General features: G+C 39.4%; 1 protein-coding gene across 1 annotated transcript in view; it reads right to left on the reverse strand.

Moving 5' to 3' along the window:
* Positions 1–448: 448 nt before the first annotated feature.
* The window catches only part of slc4a8 (solute carrier family 4 member 8), a 36,580-nt gene continuing 17,320 nt past the window's right edge, over positions 449–19,708 (reverse strand). Inside the window, exons 6-25 of the mRNA XM_062998142.1 lie at positions 18,843–19,031; positions 17,060–17,148; positions 15,848–16,005; positions 14,111–14,198; positions 13,879–14,025; positions 12,837–12,937; positions 12,566–12,740; positions 12,297–12,430; positions 11,131–11,376; positions 10,336–10,441; positions 7,806–7,967; positions 7,541–7,654; positions 7,088–7,249; positions 5,596–5,847; positions 4,601–4,669; positions 3,313–3,486; positions 2,893–3,024; positions 2,129–2,238; positions 1,829–1,937; positions 449–481 (exon numbers count right to left, since the gene is read on the reverse strand). Of these exons, the coding sequence (XP_062854212.1) occupies positions 449–481; positions 1,829–1,937; positions 2,129–2,238; positions 2,893–3,024; positions 3,313–3,486; positions 4,601–4,669; positions 5,596–5,847; positions 7,088–7,249; positions 7,541–7,654; positions 7,806–7,967; positions 10,336–10,441; positions 11,131–11,376; positions 12,297–12,430; positions 12,566–12,740; positions 12,837–12,937; positions 13,879–14,025; positions 14,111–14,198; positions 15,848–16,005; positions 17,060–17,148; positions 18,843–19,031 (2,750 nt within the window). The remainder of the gene's footprint in view (positions 482–1,828; positions 1,938–2,128; positions 2,239–2,892; positions 3,025–3,312; positions 3,487–4,600; positions 4,670–5,595; positions 5,848–7,087; positions 7,250–7,540; positions 7,655–7,805; positions 7,968–10,335; positions 10,442–11,130; positions 11,377–12,296; positions 12,431–12,565; positions 12,741–12,836; positions 12,938–13,878; positions 14,026–14,110; positions 14,199–15,847; positions 16,006–17,059; positions 17,149–18,842; positions 19,032–19,708) is intronic.

The raw sequence follows: 19,708 nt of genomic DNA on the forward strand, positions 1-19,708 counted from the left end.
CTTATTTTAAGTGTGTACTTGTGTGACTGTGTTTGAGACAGTGTGGTGCAGACACAATCACAGGTCCGGTGGCTGCGCCTCATTGACAATCCTATAGACAAAATATTGTACAGACAGAAAAAAACAAGGATGAGAGAAGAATTATAAAAACAACTGGTTATCCAGCTAACAAAATAAACAAAGCTAATTCCACACTTAATTTCACAGTCGTATATAATCTGATACAATGGACTTTTATAAAACCACTGATTAAAACATTTCACACTATTATTTTTAAAAGCTAAAAATATGACTACCTTGTTGGCCATCCTATTTCAAAACCATGGGATATAGTATGGAGTTGCCCCAACACACACACACACACACTCCCCTTTGCAGCAATAACACAAGATTTTGGAATTTGACTGTGGGAATTTGTGCCTATTCAGTGTAAAAAGCATTTCTAAGGTCAAATACTGACGTTGGACAGGAAGGCCTGACTCTTAATCGACAATTCAGTTTATCAAATGTATATGCATCCTTCAAAACAACTTCTGGTTATGTGGGTGACAACTGATTGTATCTATGGAGACTTCCTGACCAGTGGAGAATCAGATAACAGTAAAGACAGACTGTTAAACAGCTCAGGTCTTGTACACAGCGAGAATGGGCAAAAATTCCACTTGTAAAACTGCAACAATTAGTGAATGATTAAAAAGTATAATTAATATAAAAGGTGATGTGACCCAGTGGTAAACATTCCCCTGCCCCAGCTTTTCTGAGTGTGTTGCAGGCATCAATTTATACTTTTGTTAATATTTAACAAATAGGAAGTTTAAATACTTTCTAAATCGACTGTATACACATACTGTAAATATTTGCTGATATTACATACATGTACAATTCCAAATTGCTTTATACACTGACTAGGCATAACATTATGAGGTGAAGTGAATAACACTGATTATCTCTTCATCATTACGGCACTTGTTAGTGGGTGGGATATATTAGGCAGCAAGTGAACATTTTATCCTCAAAGTTGATGTGTTAGAAGCAGGAAAAATGTAAGGATTTGAGTGAGTTTGACAAAGGCCAAACTGTGATGGCTACATGACTGGGTCAGATCATCCCCAAAACTGCAGCTCTTGTGGGGTGTTCCCGGTCTGCAGTGGTCAGTATCTATCAAAAGTGGTCCAAGGAAGGAACAGTGGTAAACCGGCGACAGGGTCACAGGTGGCCAAGGCTCATTGATGCACGTGGGGAGCGAAGGCCTGTGTGATCTGATCCAACAGACGAGCTACTGTAGCTCAAATTGCTGAAGAAGTTAATGCTGGTTCTGATAGAAAGGTGTCAGAATACACAGTGCATCACAGTTTGTTGCGCATGGGGCAGGACAAAATATTAGGAAGGTGGTCATAATGTTATGCCTCATTGGTGTATTTACTGCATGCAGAAAGCTCTGAACATATTAAAAACAAAAAGGCTTTCTAGTGGCTAAGCAAAGCAATGAAATTAATCTGTGATTTAGGCATATAATAAAAAGACTTGCAATATAAAACACAATTGCATTAATGTATTCAATACAAGTGCATGCAAATTATACAATGTTTGCAATTATACAACTTATACAGATTTACTATGGGTGTGGTTGCCTTTTTGGGCCCGCTGCCTACTTTCTTATTTTTGCTATCTCATTAAGGTAACTGAGCTCATGTTTAGTATAGAAGATGCATTTATGCTCTCAATATTTCCCTTGTGTTCTGAAAATGCTTTGTATCTTGAGCTATATAAAATATAGCAAATCATATATAGCAATACACACTGTGTGTGTGTGTATGTGTGTCCTTGCCTTTTTATGTGCCGTTGATTGTTGTGTGTCCTTGTGATTGGAGCTGAGAGATTTCCACACTGTAGTTTTAGACATTTCATCAGAGATGTTGATATCAGAGGGGTCAGTCCTAGGAGAGGAGAGGACAGAACAGGGAGGGGAGAGGAAGGGTTTAGAGGGGAGAGGACTTCAGTGTAAGTATAGTTAGTAATTAGGGAGTAAATTATGTTTGTGGAAGATGAGATGGGTTAGGGTTACAGGATCAGTATTAAGAGTACCTGTTTACCACTTTTTTGTAAGCAAAAAGGGTGAATGTGTTACCTCGGGTCTGGTGTTTTAGATGTCTGTAGGAGTTTGGTCTTTTCCATCTGTATCCGCACTGTGTTCTTATCTTCTTTCTCCAAATTATCAACTAGGACTTCCTGTGACTCCTGCTACACACACACACACACATTTTAACAGTAATCGGCAAATCTTTCTGGCAGCTGGTAGAGTGCCAGCTATGATTCACTGGGTGAAAGGTAAGAAACACCCAGGACAGGTTGCCAGTTCATCACAGGGCAAACACACACTCACACTCAGCAATTTTAGCATGTTTTTGGACTGGGAGAGGATAACGGAGCACCTGGAGAAACCCAACACAGACATGGGGAGAGCATGCAAACTCCACACAGAAAGCACCTGGACTGCTCCAGGACCTTCTTGCTGTGAGGTGACAGTGCTACCCACTGCCCTTAAGTGCTGCCCTTAAGTGAACATAAGTCAAACTACTTATGGCAAGAAGGTATCTAGTAAATAATAGTAATTATATTCTACAACACCCTGAGTCCTGGGGACCTTGATTCGATCCTCACCTCCAGTCACAGTGTGTGAGGAGTTTTGTATGTTCTCTTTGTTTTCTGTCTACCCATACACATAGAGACATGACCGATGTAAAAACACTGTTTTGTCTCACAATGTTACACAACAAGCTGCACTCCAAAAATAAACCTGCAAATTATCTAATTCATTCAAAAGATAATAATAAGCATTAATATTTTACATATTAAAATTCACTATTTATTGTTTAAGGTCACTATTTGTACCTCTTCTTCTTGTTTGGATGCATCATCAAGTTTCTTCTTTTTGCTCTCCGGCATGAGGTCATCAAGGTAACTCAGCTCACGTTTGGTAAAGCAGAAATCCAGCAGCTTACGGATGAAGACCAATGCCAGCACCTGGCAACACACAAGCCGTAATCAGGGGTGAGGTGTTCACTCCTAACAACATCTAAATGTGTGTATTTTAATCAAGCCATACAAATGAAAACTTAGTTCAGTAATAAATTCAATAATTTCCATTAACTTTCTCAGATCAAACAATTTCATCCTTTTAATTCTGTTTAAGCCAGACTTGTTTTTGTCAGTTGGTTCTTAAAAACTACCATAAGCAGATATTATTATAACATTTATTCTCTTTAATAAGTGTAACATAAAAAAAAAACCCATAAAAACAACACAGTTTACCATCATAGGGAAAACGATAGCAGCGGGGGACGTCTTAATGACCCACAGTAGCACAAGACAAGTAAGCTGTGTGATGGTGAACAGGTGAACTTTCCTCAGTGGAACGTGACGAAGGTAGATAAAATCTGGCTGGTGCTTGGCTGGCATGCCAAACAACTTCAGACGGTCAAAGAACTGAAACACAATGACATGAATTACACAATGCTACTAAAATTAATAAAAAAAAATAAACAAAATAAAAATTAAGTTAATTTTATTTAGTTAATAAAAAGTGGGTAGCACTGTCACCTCACAGCAAGAAATTCCTGGGTGCGGACCCCAGACAGGGCGGTCCGGGTCCTTTCTATGCGGAGTTTGCATGTTCTCCCCGTGTCAGTGTGGGTTTCTTTCGGGCGCTCCGATTTCCTCCCACAGTTCAAAAACATGCAGTCAGTTTAATTGGAGACACTAAATTGCCCTATAGGTGAATGGGTGTGTGTATGAGTGTGTGTGTGTATGTGTGTCTGCCCTGCGATGGATTGGCGCCCTGTCCAGGATGTTACTGTGTGCCTTGCGCCCATTGAAAAGCTGAGATAGGCTCCAGCACCCCCCGTGACCCTAATTGGATTAGCGGTTAAGAAAGTGAGTGAGTAAGTGTTGTTAGGTGCATCTTGTTTGCTGTAATTATTATTGAGATGTGACTAGAACTTTATTGAAGTCCAGTTGCAAGTTGAATTATCTGGACACAGTGGACTGTGGAAAGACACACCTGGTTCTAAGTGCCCACAATTTGCATGGCATTGTCAGTACAAAAACCAAACCTCAAAATCCATGAAACTATCTGTGGCATAGGTCAGGGCAAGATTATAAAACAATATCTAAGGTTCATAGGTGTTCATAGCACCCCAGTGGCCTTAATTATTTTCAAATGGATAAAGCTTGGCACAACCTGTAACCTTCCTAGAATTGGCTGTCCAGCCAAAGAATAGTCATTTAGTAAGAGTCCAAAGCAGAGACAGAAGAACCTGTTTATAAACGTGGCTACTGTTGAGGGAACACCATGTGATAGCCCACTTTGAGTTCAACAGCATGTAAAGGACTCTGATAACATAAGAAAAATTATTCTCTGGTCCTTACTGGGAAGCATGCTGGTGGCAGCACCATGCAGCAGTGGTGCTCCTCCAGCAGAGAGAGGGTGACTGATAAGAACTAAGGAACGAGTAAATGCAGCCAAAAACAGGAAGAAAACCTCAATAAATGAATTACTGGGGTAACAGTTCAGTGGACAGTGCAGAGTGGACATATTTACCTGAATACCTTTCAGAGACGAGGCACCCATGTACAGAAAAACTCCATAAAGTACCGGCATTGGGATGAACTGCAGGGAAAATAATTATTATAACATTAAAAGCCAAAGGAAAAATGCTGTAAAAATCTACCAGCTCATAACTGTACAACTAATGTATTTTCAGGACAATATAATATTACATTATTAAATGATCAGCAAAGCAAATTAAATAGGTAAGTAAAACCCCTTTATCATTCAGTTATTCATCGGGATTTAAGCTTTACTTGGTATGGTCATGATTTTCACCTGGGTTTGGTACCACACTGAAACACTGGCTGCTCACTCAAACTTTAAATAAGAGCAGACAGTCCTTCAGCATCATTTTAGGAGCTGAATTATAAACCTTTGCAGACGGGTATGTAAAATTCCTCACAAATATTGACAGATTGTAAAGCTGTGCAGCACCCACTCTACCAGCTGCACCAAATGACATGTTGTTTAAAGAGTATGATTATGGAGTGGTCATGGTGAGGTAGCAGCTTGGTTCCTGAGAACTAGTAGCCTAGTGGCAGTTGTAGCCTAGCAGTTAAGGTACTGGACTAGTAAGCAGAAGGTTGCTGGTTCAAATTCCACCACTGACAGGTTGCCACTGTTGGGCCCTTGAGCAAGGCCCTTAACACTCAATTGCTTAGACTCTATAATATAAGTCGCTTTGGACAAAACCGTCTGCTAAATGCAGAAAATGTAAATGTACTCTTGCTTTTAATCACTGTTTATGAGGAGTTTTTACTGTGTCTGCTTGGATTTCCTGTGGATGCTCCAGTTTCCTCCAACCTTCCTAAAAAACATGCATAAGGGGGACTGGCTGCTTCAAATTATGAACCTGGGTCTCTGATGTGTCAATCAAGCACATTAGACTGCTACCCCTCCCAAAAGCTTCATATATGTTTTAAAATATTTTCAAATGATATTTTGCTCCAGAGAAAACCATGACAGTGGATGGTGTGCACACGTACCTGTAAAGCACCAGTTATAAACACAGAGCAGCCCATGAGCAGGAAGATGACCAGTCCAGTTAGTCTCTGCTCTCTGATGCCCAGGAAGCGTGGTTGTTCTCCAGGGGCAGAGCTTTCGGATTCTAGTTTTAGGCTGTTCACATGAGAGATTGACAGAACAGTTGCTGCTACAAACCACGGCAACCCCATGATTGAACACACCGCCAGCATCACCCCCACCATGAGCAGGTCCAAGTGGTAGCCACAGCCTTTCTACAGAGTCGAAGGATAACACAAACACAAAAGTGCTGTAAGAGAAGCTTCTTGTTTCTCAGTCCACCTGACCTGATAATCGAAAAATGCTGTGATGATACACACTTATTCAGATCATTATCTGAACAAACTACACAGTTAGTAGCTGTTACTGCTGTTTAAACGCCTCCATCTGCTTCCCACAAGCATAAATCCATCCAAATGTAAAACACTGAAAACTGACCATAATATTTTTTCTAATTTTCAGGGGTCCAGGTTTTATGCATTGCCCTTCGAGATAAGGTTTTTAAACTTTATAACACTCAAGATGGTGAGGGCTCCATGACAGCTGTGCCAGTTATAACCCCACATCTGGAATATTAGGTGATTAACCCAATTGCATGAGACTTAACCAGGAAACAAAAGAAAGAAAAATAATAATCAAATGCAACAAAATAATAAAATGTGAAAACTGAATAAAATGAACAAAATTTTAATCCACAGACAAATGTGCACAAATGAGCACTTGGGTGCAACTCCACCGGGTACAACCCAAACCATAACCAGAAAAACAAAACGGGGAAACTAAAAAAAAAAAACCAGTAGAGCTACAGAACCCAAGAAGTTGACATACTACCTATGGGAAAACTGGAGCACAGAAGGGTGCCCATGACAGCCACAGAAATCAAAACGTAGCCAACATGTTCCTAACTTAGTTCCTGAAAACAAGAGCTAAAAAACTCTAGCTAGCAGGAGAGACAAGGAGGATTACGGCTTATCCCAGAGCTGTCTCTGGAACACTTTTAATGCTTTTTTGCCCAGGTGAAGCAAGTAACAGGGAATGCTGAGGAGTGTAGCAATTGAAATAGCCAATGAATGTATGTAGAAGCAAGATGAACATAATTTAGTGGTCATTGAGGGTGTGCTGCCATGACTGTTCCCACTTAAAATGTAGTACTTTTCCAGTTTTTGTAACTTTTGAACCTTAAGTTCAGGCACCTCATATGATGCCTTATGTTGCTTTTAAATTCCACATATTGAATGTGAAGTACAAAAACAGTAAAGCACATTTTGTCATCACAAACTGACACAAATATTTAATTACGGTTAAATCAATTGATTAAACACAAAAATACATTTATATATAGTATGACTAACATTTTCATGTAACATTTTAAACTGTATGGCTTCGACAAATAAACAAATGGTAAACTTTGTATCTTTTTTGAGAATGATTTCTTGATCTGAATAGTGTTGTTACCTTTAATTTGTGCTCTTTGCGGTTGATAATGACAGCAGTGATTTGTTGATCCATAAAGATGAGGATGGTACAGAGCAGAGCTGGTATTGTTGCGGCCAGCACTGTCCACCACGGGTTTCTGCCAATGGGATTAATCAGCCAGCCTCTATCATCCCGCGTCGGCTATCACAAAATGACCAAGAACACATTTAGCAAGATTTCAGTCCAGGCACTGGTGTGTATGTATTTATTCATGTAACTGCAATAACTTTTTATTCAGAGCAGTTAAACACAAGTTAAAGCACAATAATAAACCTTGGACAGGGCATCCGTATATTACAGGGTACCACACATTTGCCCAATTACTGACTGAACTAGGGGGAATTTTGAGTCATCAGTCCATCTCTTGCATGATTTGGGATTACAACAAGTTTTTGTTTGCCATTTTATAGTACATTTCATATTTTAAATTACCTTAAATTTGCTGGGCACTTGTAGTTTCTGTGATGGAACTCCAATGACGTAGTCGATCAGCACCATGAGAACAATAGTGAGGAAGACGGCAAAATCACTAATCATAGAGCGTACCTTCACGTACACAAACACAAACATCTCCAATTACCCCGGGTGTTTTGCACCAATCTCTTTACATACTGTTTGCTAAAATTATATTTGTGTGTGTGTGAATACAATTAAAAAGCACAACAGGACAAGTAAACATTTGTGTTTATAGATTTACCCGTGTTGGAAAATAACTGCTGGTCTTAAACTGCTTGAGGAAGGAGGAGAGAAAAAAGGTGGAGAAAAACAAGATAGCTGACCAGAAGAGAACATCAGGAGTGTAGGGGCCATGGTGACCACAAGCTGGCCCAACAAACTGTCCATGCAGATTTAAACACTCCTACACACACAGAAACACACGTTACTCATTTTTAGATACATTATAAGTAGCCAATGTCTATGCTTTTAATAATAAAAAATCTAACAACTTTTAGACTAAAGTCTTTTAAGGCAATTGCATCCTAGTGATTAATACCAGTTAAGATACTGGACTAGTAATCAACAGGTTGCTTGTTCAAGCCCCACCACTGCCAGGTTGCCACTGTTGGGCCCTTGAGCAAGGCCCTTATCACTCAATTGCTTAGATAATATACTGTCACACTACTGTAAGTTGCTTTGGATAAAAGCGTCTGCTAAATGCCAAACATGTAAATGTTTTAGATTAAAGCCTTATAAACATTCAGACACTTGGCTGAAGGAATTAGCAGAAGATACGCTGACTCATCTGAATAAACAGAAAGCAATAAGCAATTAGCAATAAAAGGGTTCTTTACACTAAATGCTGCAGCTAAAATTGGAGCTGATCCATTTAGAGTCAGCTTCACAATTAGTTTTTGCAGGGAGGGGTGGTACGTTCTTTTTATTTTCTGTATACAAACCTTTATCAAATGTAAAATGTCCCAAAAGATCTATTAGTGTCTCATCTACCTATGACCTTTCTATTACTTATAAATAGGGCCCTACTAAATTCACGGGGACCTCATTCACGGACCTCATTTTTCAGAAATAACAGATTACACAGATTTTTTAAAGAAAAATGCCACAGCAGTCATTAAATAACACTCATAAATTAAATTATAGAATCAGTGAAAGCTACAATACACAGCACAACTGTCCGTGCTTTGACACACTATCCTCTGCGTCCACAGAATTCCTTGGGAGTTTTCCAAACTCAGTTACCTCAGTCGTGTTTTTATCTGCTTTAGACATCGACATCTTCAACATTTTGTCTAGTGTAACTGAGCGTCTTTAGAGTTTGCTGCATTTATAAAGAAATAAATAAACCATACACAAACTATTGCAGTAGGTCATCTGGGTAAATTTTCGCATACCACGTATTTAGGGACACTACCCGCTCTCGCTTACTGCTTTCGTGTACTGTTCAGTATGGAAATATGCGATTTTGGACGCAGCCTCAGTCAGAACACCACAAGACGAAAGTCTAACATACAGTAATTACCGTATGTTTGCTAGGATCACCTCATATTGCGCTTCATATTTCATACACTACGTGAATTAAAAATGTTGAATCGCTGAACACAAACCTTACATTTAGATTTTTACAGCAAATCGCATATTACATGGAAAACAGCTCATTTCACGGGAGATGGCTCATTACACAGTCCGTGAATTAAGTAGGGCCTTACTTATTAATCAAAATATGTTGTATATTCTTTTCTCTCTCTTGACATTTACTCGACACCCCCTTATTACCTTTAATGTCCCCCTCACCTTTTTAGGTTAGAACATGTCCCTATTTCTTAAAGGTCTTTGTATTTACTGTACTCTTTTGTGTCTGCACTGTGTAAATTGTGTTGTTTGCACTGATGTTCAGTGTTGCACCCTGGTACTGGAGGAATGGTGTTTCATTACAATACGGACTTGGATACAGTTGAAATGACAATATCGGTTCCAGTAGCATATAGCAAACCTTCAGTGCTTACACTTGTAGTTAAAGTTTGTCATTTTTGGTACACCTTCCAAATAGTCTGTTGCCAAGAATGTGTCTAACTGATTTGACCCCAACTTAATGACCCCAAAACGCTCATCTTCTACAAATATCCAGCCATGATAGCCTTTCTCCTCATTGTGCAACAGGATGATTACAGAACTGGTTGTTTGTTCTTGATTTACGCTGTATAGGAGATTCTAACATTTTGATGAGAAGCCACTGAGTGATTAATAAAGGGCTACACACATGTGTGTTATTTCATTGGTGTATTTTGGCCTCTGGAACACATCATTACTGAACCCTAGCAAAACAGGAGGTCAACGATGTTAAGTATAAAAAATAACGAACTAATGTCACTAGTATGAGCTTGCACCACTTGAAATTATTATATCTTAGTTCTGCAGCATAGTGCATGTTGTAATGTACTACTCATTACCTACTACTGGTTATTATTATGCTGCAGTGTGTTGAAAAAGATGCCATCTTCTTCACTCTGTCTTTGGCTAACAATTCCTTTTAGTGCACGTCTCTGCTGTTCTGCCCCTGTGGTTGCAAAGTGCATCTGATCTGATATTTGAGAACTTATTTTCCAAGTTTAAAGTGGTATTACTGGACTAGTGATTAGACGGTCACTGCTTCAAATCCCACCACTGCCCGGTTGCCACTAGGCTCCTGAATAAAGCCCTTAACTTCCAATTGCTTAAATTGTAGGCATTTTGAATTAAAGTGACAGCTAAGTGCCAGAAGTGTAAATTACCTTCACGCTGAGGTTACTCCAGGTCACTGAGGACATTGTGATGTTCTTCTCACTCCACATCTCTAGTGTTTTATTATTGGGGCTGTCAGGTTTTGCACACTTACAGCTGAGCACAGTGTAAAACAGACAAGAACAGTGTAAAAACAAAGAAAGCAAACTGAGACTTTTACTGAGTGTTTACTAGAATCCTTTATGTATTTTACTGCCCAGCTGTAATTCCCGGCTGTATTGCCCGGCTGTAATGCCCGGATGCAGCAAACCAGGGGTTATTATTTTTTTTAAGACCCCTGCAATTTTTCATGGCCTCACTACAACCCATTGGGTAAAATAATATTTGGTAATTTGTAATTTAAAAGCGTAAAACTGCAAAATATAACAAACTGATTTATTTGCTATACAGTAGTTTTTTATACATATACTATATGGCCAAAGATGAACACCTTTTTTTTGTTGGACGTCCTATTTCAAAACCATGTTGCCTTATTCTGAAAAGGTTGTCCTAGTAATTTCTGTGTGTGTCAGTGGGAATTTGTGCCTATTAGGGTCAGCCACTTGTGATGAATGAAAAGACCTGGTTTGAAATCAAACTAAATAATTTAAGCCAAAGTTGTTCATCAAGGTTGAGGTCAAGGATTTATGCAGGCCTGAAATTTTCATGATCGTTAAAAGGCTGTTCAGACCAAACAGCCTCAGATTGTTCAATAAAAATCCTGCAACCCCACTAACAGTGTTAAGTCCCCCAAGGTTGTGAACTGCTGCAGTGAGGTGTGTGTGTGCGTGCGTATGAGTGCTTACTAGATGAGTGTAAGTTTATCCAGGTCGCTGTGTTTGTTAATAGGGTAAATTTCTCCCAGGTGAACAAGCTTCTCCAAAGCCTCGTAGATGAAGATGAGGCAGATGAGAGCAGCGAAGGCCTCCTCTGTGAAACGGGTAATGTAACAAACCAGCGAGCTTGCATCTGTGGCAACCAGGATAAAACACAGGAAGGCCGTCCACAGGCCGATACAGGTACGAAGAGACAGGTAGGACAGGTCATAATCTCTACAGAGAGAGAACAAGAGAGAGAGAGTGCACCATATGTCAAAAGCCTGTCCATCCCAAAATCGTATGCATGAATATAGCTGACCCCTCCCTTGCAGCTGTAACGGCCTTCTTTCTGCATGATTTTGGATTGCATCTATGGGTGTTGTCTCTATTCTGTCAAAATGATGTTGGATAAGAAGGACCAGCACACAATCGATGTTCCAATTCATTCCAAAAATGTTCATCTGAGTTGAGTTCAGAGCACTAAAGTTTTTTTTACATCAAACATATCACACCATAGGCCGCTCAGGTGGCGCAGCGGTGAAAACATGCGCTGGAACCAGAGTTGGGATCTCGAATATATCATATCAAATCTCAGCTCTGCCTGCCGTCTGGGCTGAGCGGCAACATGAACAACGATTGGCCTGTTATTCAGATATTTAAAAAGCTGGATAGGTTCTCTCTCATAACTAATACAATGACGACCTCTGCTGGCTGATTGATGGCGCCTGCACAGAGATGGGAAAAGAGTGCTGATAGGAAAAGGGTGTGTCTCTCCATACACAGTGCTGATCTGCACTGCACTCGTGACAAGATGTATACGGCATGCTGCCCATGTGTCGGAGGGGGTGTGAGTTAGCTTCATTCTCCTCAATCAGAGCGGGGATCGGCACTGGTGGAGAGAAAGCATGACGCAATCGGGCAAAAGGGAGAAAATGTAAATAAATAAAACATATCAAACCATATTCTTACAGACCTTACTTTGTGTTTAGGGGCACTCTTATGCTAAAACAAGAAATGTTCATCCCTTTACCGTTGGCTAAACTTTCAAATCATGTTTTTAATGTAATGATTTTATGGGTGTAGCTAAAACTTTTGAACTCAATAATTAGAATTAGAAAACTCAATAACTAGAATGCGGACTCTGTTGTACTGACTTGCAGAACTTGAAGAGGATTTTCTCAAACACCAGAACAGGTCCAGTACTGCCCAGAATCGTTAGAGGCTGCCCAGAGAACAGTGAGTAAGCCACTCCAGTCATCGAAGCACCTAATAAGGACTCAATAGCACTCTAACAGAAATAAAGTAGAAGAGAGAGAGAAAGGAAAAACAGAGAAATCAATAATTTATCTGAGTGCTCATAGGACAGAGGCAATTCCAATAGAATAATAGCTTCTGCAAGACTGATAAGTGTGTGTATACTAACTATGCGCCCCTGTGTTGCCTCCCCTAGCAGTCCTCCAAAAGTAATGACTGGAGACATGCAGGCACAGTACAGGAAGAGAAAAGATGCAATACACTGCAGATTCAGACCGTCTTTAAAATCACCGAAGTAAAAAGGTGCTTTCCGCTTTATGTCCAGAATCAAGCCGCCAAACAACCTACAAAGACAAAAAATCTGGGTGTGTGATTCTTCTTTCTTTGTGTGATCAAAGAACAACAAAATCTCATTAATATATGACCACACACAAACAAACCTCCCACTTCTCTGCAGTTCTGGTCCATGATGTTCCCCGTGTGACTCTGTCTCTGCTGGAGCAGTTGTCCCATTGGGCACACCAGGCATTTTCCTTTTTTCCTGCACCAACCACAGACAACAGTAATTACTATCTCTGTTTCAGATGGACAAACCTGTTTATATGGATAAGGATCTAAATGTAATCAAAGAAACCAAATTCCTTTTTCGCCATGGTTATAACACAGCTTGAACACATCTCCGGCTGTTGTTTATGTTAACACATCACAGCTGAAGCAAGTTAAGGGTGGTTATTGACTTCTCAGTGGTTTAATCATGTTGTAGCCCAACTTTGGGTCATATAAACTAGCAGTAGGTTTAAAGATCACTGGTATTATGTAGGGGTTGAATAATTGCTATTTGGCAATATTAACATGTTACTTTAATTTCCTTCGGTATCAATAAAGTATCTATCCATCCATCCATCCATCCATCCATCTATCTATCTAAAATATCCTGCTATGCTAATATACATTGATTTCTTTCTTTCAATTACAGATCCTGGGCGACATGGTGGCTCGGTGGGTAGCACTGTCGCCTCACAGTAAGAAGGACTTGGATTCGATCCCTAGATGGGGCGGTCTGGGTCCTTTCTGTGCAGTTTGCATGTTCTCCCTGTGTCTGCGTGGGTTTCCTCTGGGAGCTCCAGTTTTCTCCCACAGTCCAAAAACATGCAGTCAGGTTAATTGGAGACACTGAATTGGATGTGTGTATGTGTGTGTCTGCCCTGCAATGGACTGGCATTCCATCCAGGGTGTTACTGTGTGCCTTGTGCCCATTGAAAAGCTCCAGCGACCCTGATTGGATACGCAGTTAAGAAAGTAAGTGAGTGAATTACAGATCCTTTTTTTTTATTATTATTATTTTTTTTTAACTTTTTCTATTTCAGCTTTATTATAAATATGGCCACACCAATTAATAAGAAATGCTGAGATTTATGACCAATTTATAGACAACCTGGTTTTAATACTGAACTTTGCACAAGTTTATGTGTGTATGTGCACCTGTGATGGGACGCTCTTCGGTGGTTCAATGCGGATAGATGGATCCCACTCCCCAGGAGGCAAAACAGTCACCTGATCCAAAAACTCATCAATACCGGCCAACAGATCACATCTGTTTTTAGCTTTGTATGCTACATCGTGAAAAATCTAAAAAAAAAAAAAAGAGAGTAAAATAAGTTCAAGGATGTCATGTGCTATGCTTACTTTCTGTTTGTGGTGGTCTGTACTGTACCTCATCTGTCATAATAGTAGCCATAGACCGGCCAATCTCATGATACTGCTGAGCTTTTCCATCTGGCCCAAGCAAAATAAACATGAACCTACACATTGAACAAAAGTACAGTAAAGGTTTAGCCTTTTACACACACTAGAGTTGCACAAAGTAGCAAAAAATCATACTTTTTAATACCAAAATGTGGCAAACAATACACTAACGTTCAGTACTTTTAAGCCTTCACTTAAAATACACAAGTCTTTACTAAGTTCGTGTTGTTTATTTTATTCATTTATTTATTAGGATTTTAATGTCATGTTTTACACTTTGGTTACATTCATGACAGGAACGGTAGTTACTCGTTACACAAGATTCATCAGTTCACAAGGTTATATCGAACACAGTCAGGGACAATGTGGTATCTCCAGTTCACCTCGCATGTCTTTGGACTGTGGGAGGAAACCCACGCAGACACTGGGAGAACATGCAAACTCCATGCAGAAAGGACCCGGACCGCCCGACCTGGGGATCGAACCCAGGACCTTCTTGCTGTGAGACAAAAGTGCTACCCACTGAGCCGCCCAAGTTCATATTGTACACATCGACAAATCAAATTGGCCCAGATGTGCAGAGATGTACATATATGTGTGCCCAACTTAAAACATGACCTTACACTAAAAAGATTACATTAAAGCTATCCAGTTTAGAATCTTGACCACTGGGTGACACTATGGATCATAGGATGAACTGGTTTACTGTAAATTGCATATTAAAGGTAAATGACACATAGTCGTGATGTAGAACTAAAACTGATTTAGCTTTTCCTTGATTTCCTTTTAACTCACATAAAACCAGGTAAATCAGGATGATTCCAAACATTCAGAAACCATTTGAAAATAGAAGAACAATAACATAGTTTATAAATTCTTAAAGAGTGGTATTTTAAAATAAATTATATTAAAAAAAACATAACTTTTCCCTAAAAATATAAAACAGAAGTTTTTTTTATTTCAAAACTACATTTTATCTTTTTAATGCAACCATAAAAATATATACATATTAAAAAATATAATATTATATAACTATAGTATATTATAGTATTATAGTAGTATATTATAGTTTAATTTATTGTAGTATGTTTCTTTCATCACATTCCCAGTGGCTAAGACTCCATACACAGGGGTAGTATCTTGGCTTTAAATTGTTTAACCTGAGTCAGTAGCCTTCTACAAGCCTCCCACAATAAGCTGCTGGAATTCTGGCCCATTCCTCTAATAAGCCAGGTGTACAAACCTGACTCAGAGTAACTCATTTAAATTTTTCAATATTTACACATAATCCTCCTTCCTTATACTGCCATCTATTTTGTAAAGTGCACTCCCTCCTGCAGCTACAACTATTGACCCACTGGAGTTTTGATATAGTGAATTTTAAGGTCATTATTTGTTTGTAAACATTTGTTGGAAAAATTCATGTAATGTAAAAAGTAGATATCCTTAACATCTTTACTAAAACATCAATGATAGTTAATTTGGTTAATTAAATCTGAAGCATCCTGGTCAGATCCTACATTTGGTTACTATACATGGAAAGCTTGTCATGTAGCTAAAACATGCTTAAACATGGAACCTGTAGAGGGGACACATGTGTTTTAAGTATAGGTAAACTTATGACTTTAACTGTAATTTTAAAACAATTAGCATTAATATGAAGTAGTGCTACATCCTGATATCCTATCAGCACACAGAGCAGTACCTGGTAGGTATGGGTACTTCAGTAAGTCCTGTTAACAATATAGCAGGAGAGAGACGGACAAATGCCACAATGGGTCTCTCGAGGAAGTCTAGCTCTCCCACCAGTACATTGGAAGCCTCGGCTCCAGTAGGGATCTTTTTCATAAAGTGTGTGTCCACCTGAGGAGACAGCAGGGGAAACTTCTGTTAAACAATGGTCATTCTACTTTGTTAAGCAAAATGGTCCAGGGTTACTAAAGCATACACTGACTACCATTTATCAAAGCTGCATATAAACAAGCCAGAATAATAAACATACTACTTTTATTTATTAAACTGTTGTATGGCATCGAAAATCATTTTGATTTGACGGCACCTGATGAACGAATTGCTTAAGCTGTGTGAAGTGCACTTGCCCTTTATTTACACATCATTTGCATCTGTTCCCATTCTCTTTCATTTACATAAAACCCAGCCTATTTCCTGCAGGTGTAGCAGGACAGGTCACACTAACCATGTTTCAATAGGCCACACTTACCAGAAATAAAAGGAGAAGAAAAGAAATGATTTAACTCAAGGAGAATTTTTAGTAAAGCCCCATAATCCTTTCTGCACAGTGGTGAATTGAATGGGTGATATTTGCATGGGAAGAATGGCCTGCTGCTGCACAGGAACTGTTAGGCATCAGTGCCAATTTGTAGGACTTTAATTGATTGTAATCTGATTATCTGTATCTGTTTGCCATTAAATGTCCTCTTTCAGGTCACACACACACAAACACAAAAGAAACAAACAGCACCTGCAGAGAACAGAACAGAAAATGCAGGCTTCTTCCATCTAGCTCTTTCTCTGTTGTATGGTGAGCAAGTTAAAAACATTTAAACATAGTCCTGGTCACTAACCTGCCTGTTAAAGGTCAGCACAGAGTAAAGTAACAGCTGTGTCACATGTGATCAGCATAATGCATTAGAAAGTGCAACACCAAACATAATACTGAACCATTTTGTATGATACTTCATAATAATACATGTCTAATGATACAATTTACTTCATGTCAGCATAACAGTCCTCCACCCCCACCACTGTAGTTTTAGCAACCTGCACTTAGCTATTAGCTTACGCGGAGTAAAAGTAGCCTGCATACTTTGCATACTGGTCACCTGAGTTTCAATGCTCCTCTCTTAAACACACACTGAGCCTTTCTGAAATGCAGTGATTGTACCGTCTGTCCTACCTTACTGAGGTCCACTTGACCATTGTCCTGCGTGGCACCATTTTTCACTTCTGCATTTACAGAAAGAGCCTGAGAGGATGTAACATGTCCTGTCAGAGACACAAAGAAAACAAGAAAAAGAGGTGATGTTTACATAATCAGTGGTGGTATTTTAATGATTTTACAACTTATGTTGGGTCAGAAATATACATACACCAACTTAGGTTTAAATTCAGCAGGTTAGAAATTATTATAATCATTTAGCTTTGTGGCATGACCTCCTTATTTCTTGTCTGCAGTTATGACTGCAGCTGGTGACGCACATATTACAAGGACCAGTCTGACTAAAGCTCTATGACTGAGAAACAAGCATTGTAATAAAAATGCCAAAATAATCTGTAAAACAACTATTTGTGAATGCAGAATACATAACACAAGGGTCACTTGGCCATGGTTAAGCAGAAAACCCAAACTGTTACCTTAAAATGTCTAGATAATCTACAGTTATTATCTATTTATCTACGACGGATCTTCAAAAGGTTTCCGGCCGCTCAGGTGGAGCAGCGGTAAAATATGCTAGCACACCAGAGCTGGGATTGTGAATACATCGTATTGAATCTCAGCTCTGCCACCAGGATGGGCTTGGCAGCCACATGAACAGGGATGTTGTTCAGGTATGGGAAAGCCGGACCAGGGTTCCTCATAACTGGTGCAATTACGACCTCTGCTGGCTGATTGATGGTGCCTGGACAGGATTGGGGAATAATGCTGATCAGGGTGTGGCTCTCCGTGCACAAAGCTGGTCCACATATGAACTCGCCTCGCGCAGGTGAAAAAAGGCATGGGTCAGTTGCGAAGGTCCTCGGTGGATGCAGTGGAGGGTTGTATTGATAGAGGTGAAGCGTAACACAACCAGGGTAATTGGATACTACTAGATTAGTTGAGAAAATTGGCGGGAAAAAATCTGAGAAAATAGAAAAAACAAATCTGCACTTTCATGTTTTGGTTAGAAACGGTGAGGGCGGGAAGAGTAGCAACTGGTCGTGTCTGAGAGACTGAGAGAGAGCTTATTGTCTGAATTTAGCACCATCTGATTTCCACCTTTTTGTACCCTCAAAGAAGCTTTAAGGAGAAGAAGATATTCATGTGATGATGATGTGAATGCAGTGGTGAATCAGTGGCTACACGATCAACCATAAACCTGTTTTGCTGATGACATTAAAAAGTTGGTATGACGCTGGAAAAAATGCATCGGAAGGAAAGGTGACTGTACAAAAGTGATGTCATTTGTTTTTTAAATTCTTAATAAATAGAGTTAACAAAGTGTACACCACATTTAAATGTTTACTGTGAACTTATGGTGCATGTTTCATAAAACAACATTTAATGTAATGTAAAGCTGCATATAAATACATAATAAGACTTATTATAAGTCTTCTTTTCACACAACAACCACCAGTGCACCGGCTGAGGAAGAGCTTTATCCAATACTGCAAGTTGCAGTTCATGCAATATTACATGGCAGATAACATCTAACTGCTAATCCATACACTGGAGCTCTATCTGTAGTGGCTAGTGTTATATAATTGTAAGAGGAGACAGGAATGCCATCCCTCATACTCAGTAAACAGGGTCAATCAACTCTCAGCTTCTGCTTAGATAATTGGGATCTCACAACCTCCTGATGATAGAGTAAAGCGTGTCACAAATCAAACAAAAAGCTCAGTACATTTCAACAAATATTGGTGCAACTGGTAACCACTGCAGCCTGTGTGAGTAAATTTGTTTTGTGAAGAAGTCTCACCAGTGTTCTCTATGCAGTGCGGTTCACTCTGCTTCCTGCCGGATTCAGTCAGGGATTTGACCAGAGGCAGCAGGTTGGATCTCTTCTTATCGCTCTGGTGGTGATGCCTCTTCAGCAGTGCCTCTCGGACTTTTAACCTCACACTGTCGTCCATTTCATGAGCCGCCTCCTGATGGTCCAGCACCATATCTACTCCCACAAAAATGCTTTAATGATTAAAAAATGCATTTTATAAAATGTTACCAGTTTGTCACCAAAACTAGACAAACTAGCTTTATTTATTGGTCAATAATAATTATTACCATGGAATTAAAGGGTCATGTTTTGGGTTCATGTTTCAGTTGTTTAGTCAGAGAAAAAGAACGGTTACATAAATCATTGAAATGATGTATCCATGTTTCCTAAAAGTGTACAGAAACTTCAACTGTATAATTACAATGAGACATCTGAGTTCACTCTCTTAAAAATACCAGGAATAATTAATATTCATAGTGTGTTACTTAATACTGTTTTGCCAGACTAGACTGGTTATGCAATTACTTAAGCAGACAGTAAGAGATCATGTTGGGGGTAGAAAGGTATAAACACTGAACAAATACGCTGTTAAAAAGTGATTTCTTTTCTGACGGCCTCTATTACTGCATATGACACTGACTGATATCAGATTATTTAACAAATCATGATCACAAAATAAATCTGAGTAAAAACGTAACACATTTTGAAGCCCCCAGTCCACACACCCCTCCAGAGCAATTTCCCTCTGGGATCAATAAAGTATTCTGATGAGAGCTTTTCTTTGCCACTGTTGCTCTCGACTAACTCAACAGGCGTTTTTGGTCTGTCGGTCCTGAATGCTGTAAAGTTGC

The sequence above is a fragment of the Trichomycterus rosablanca genome, chromosome 6 (genome assembly GCF_030014385.1).
Source record: "Trichomycterus rosablanca isolate fTriRos1 chromosome 6, fTriRos1.hap1, whole genome shotgun sequence".
NCBI lineage: Eukaryota > Metazoa > Chordata > Actinopteri > Siluriformes > Trichomycteridae > Trichomycterus > Trichomycterus rosablanca.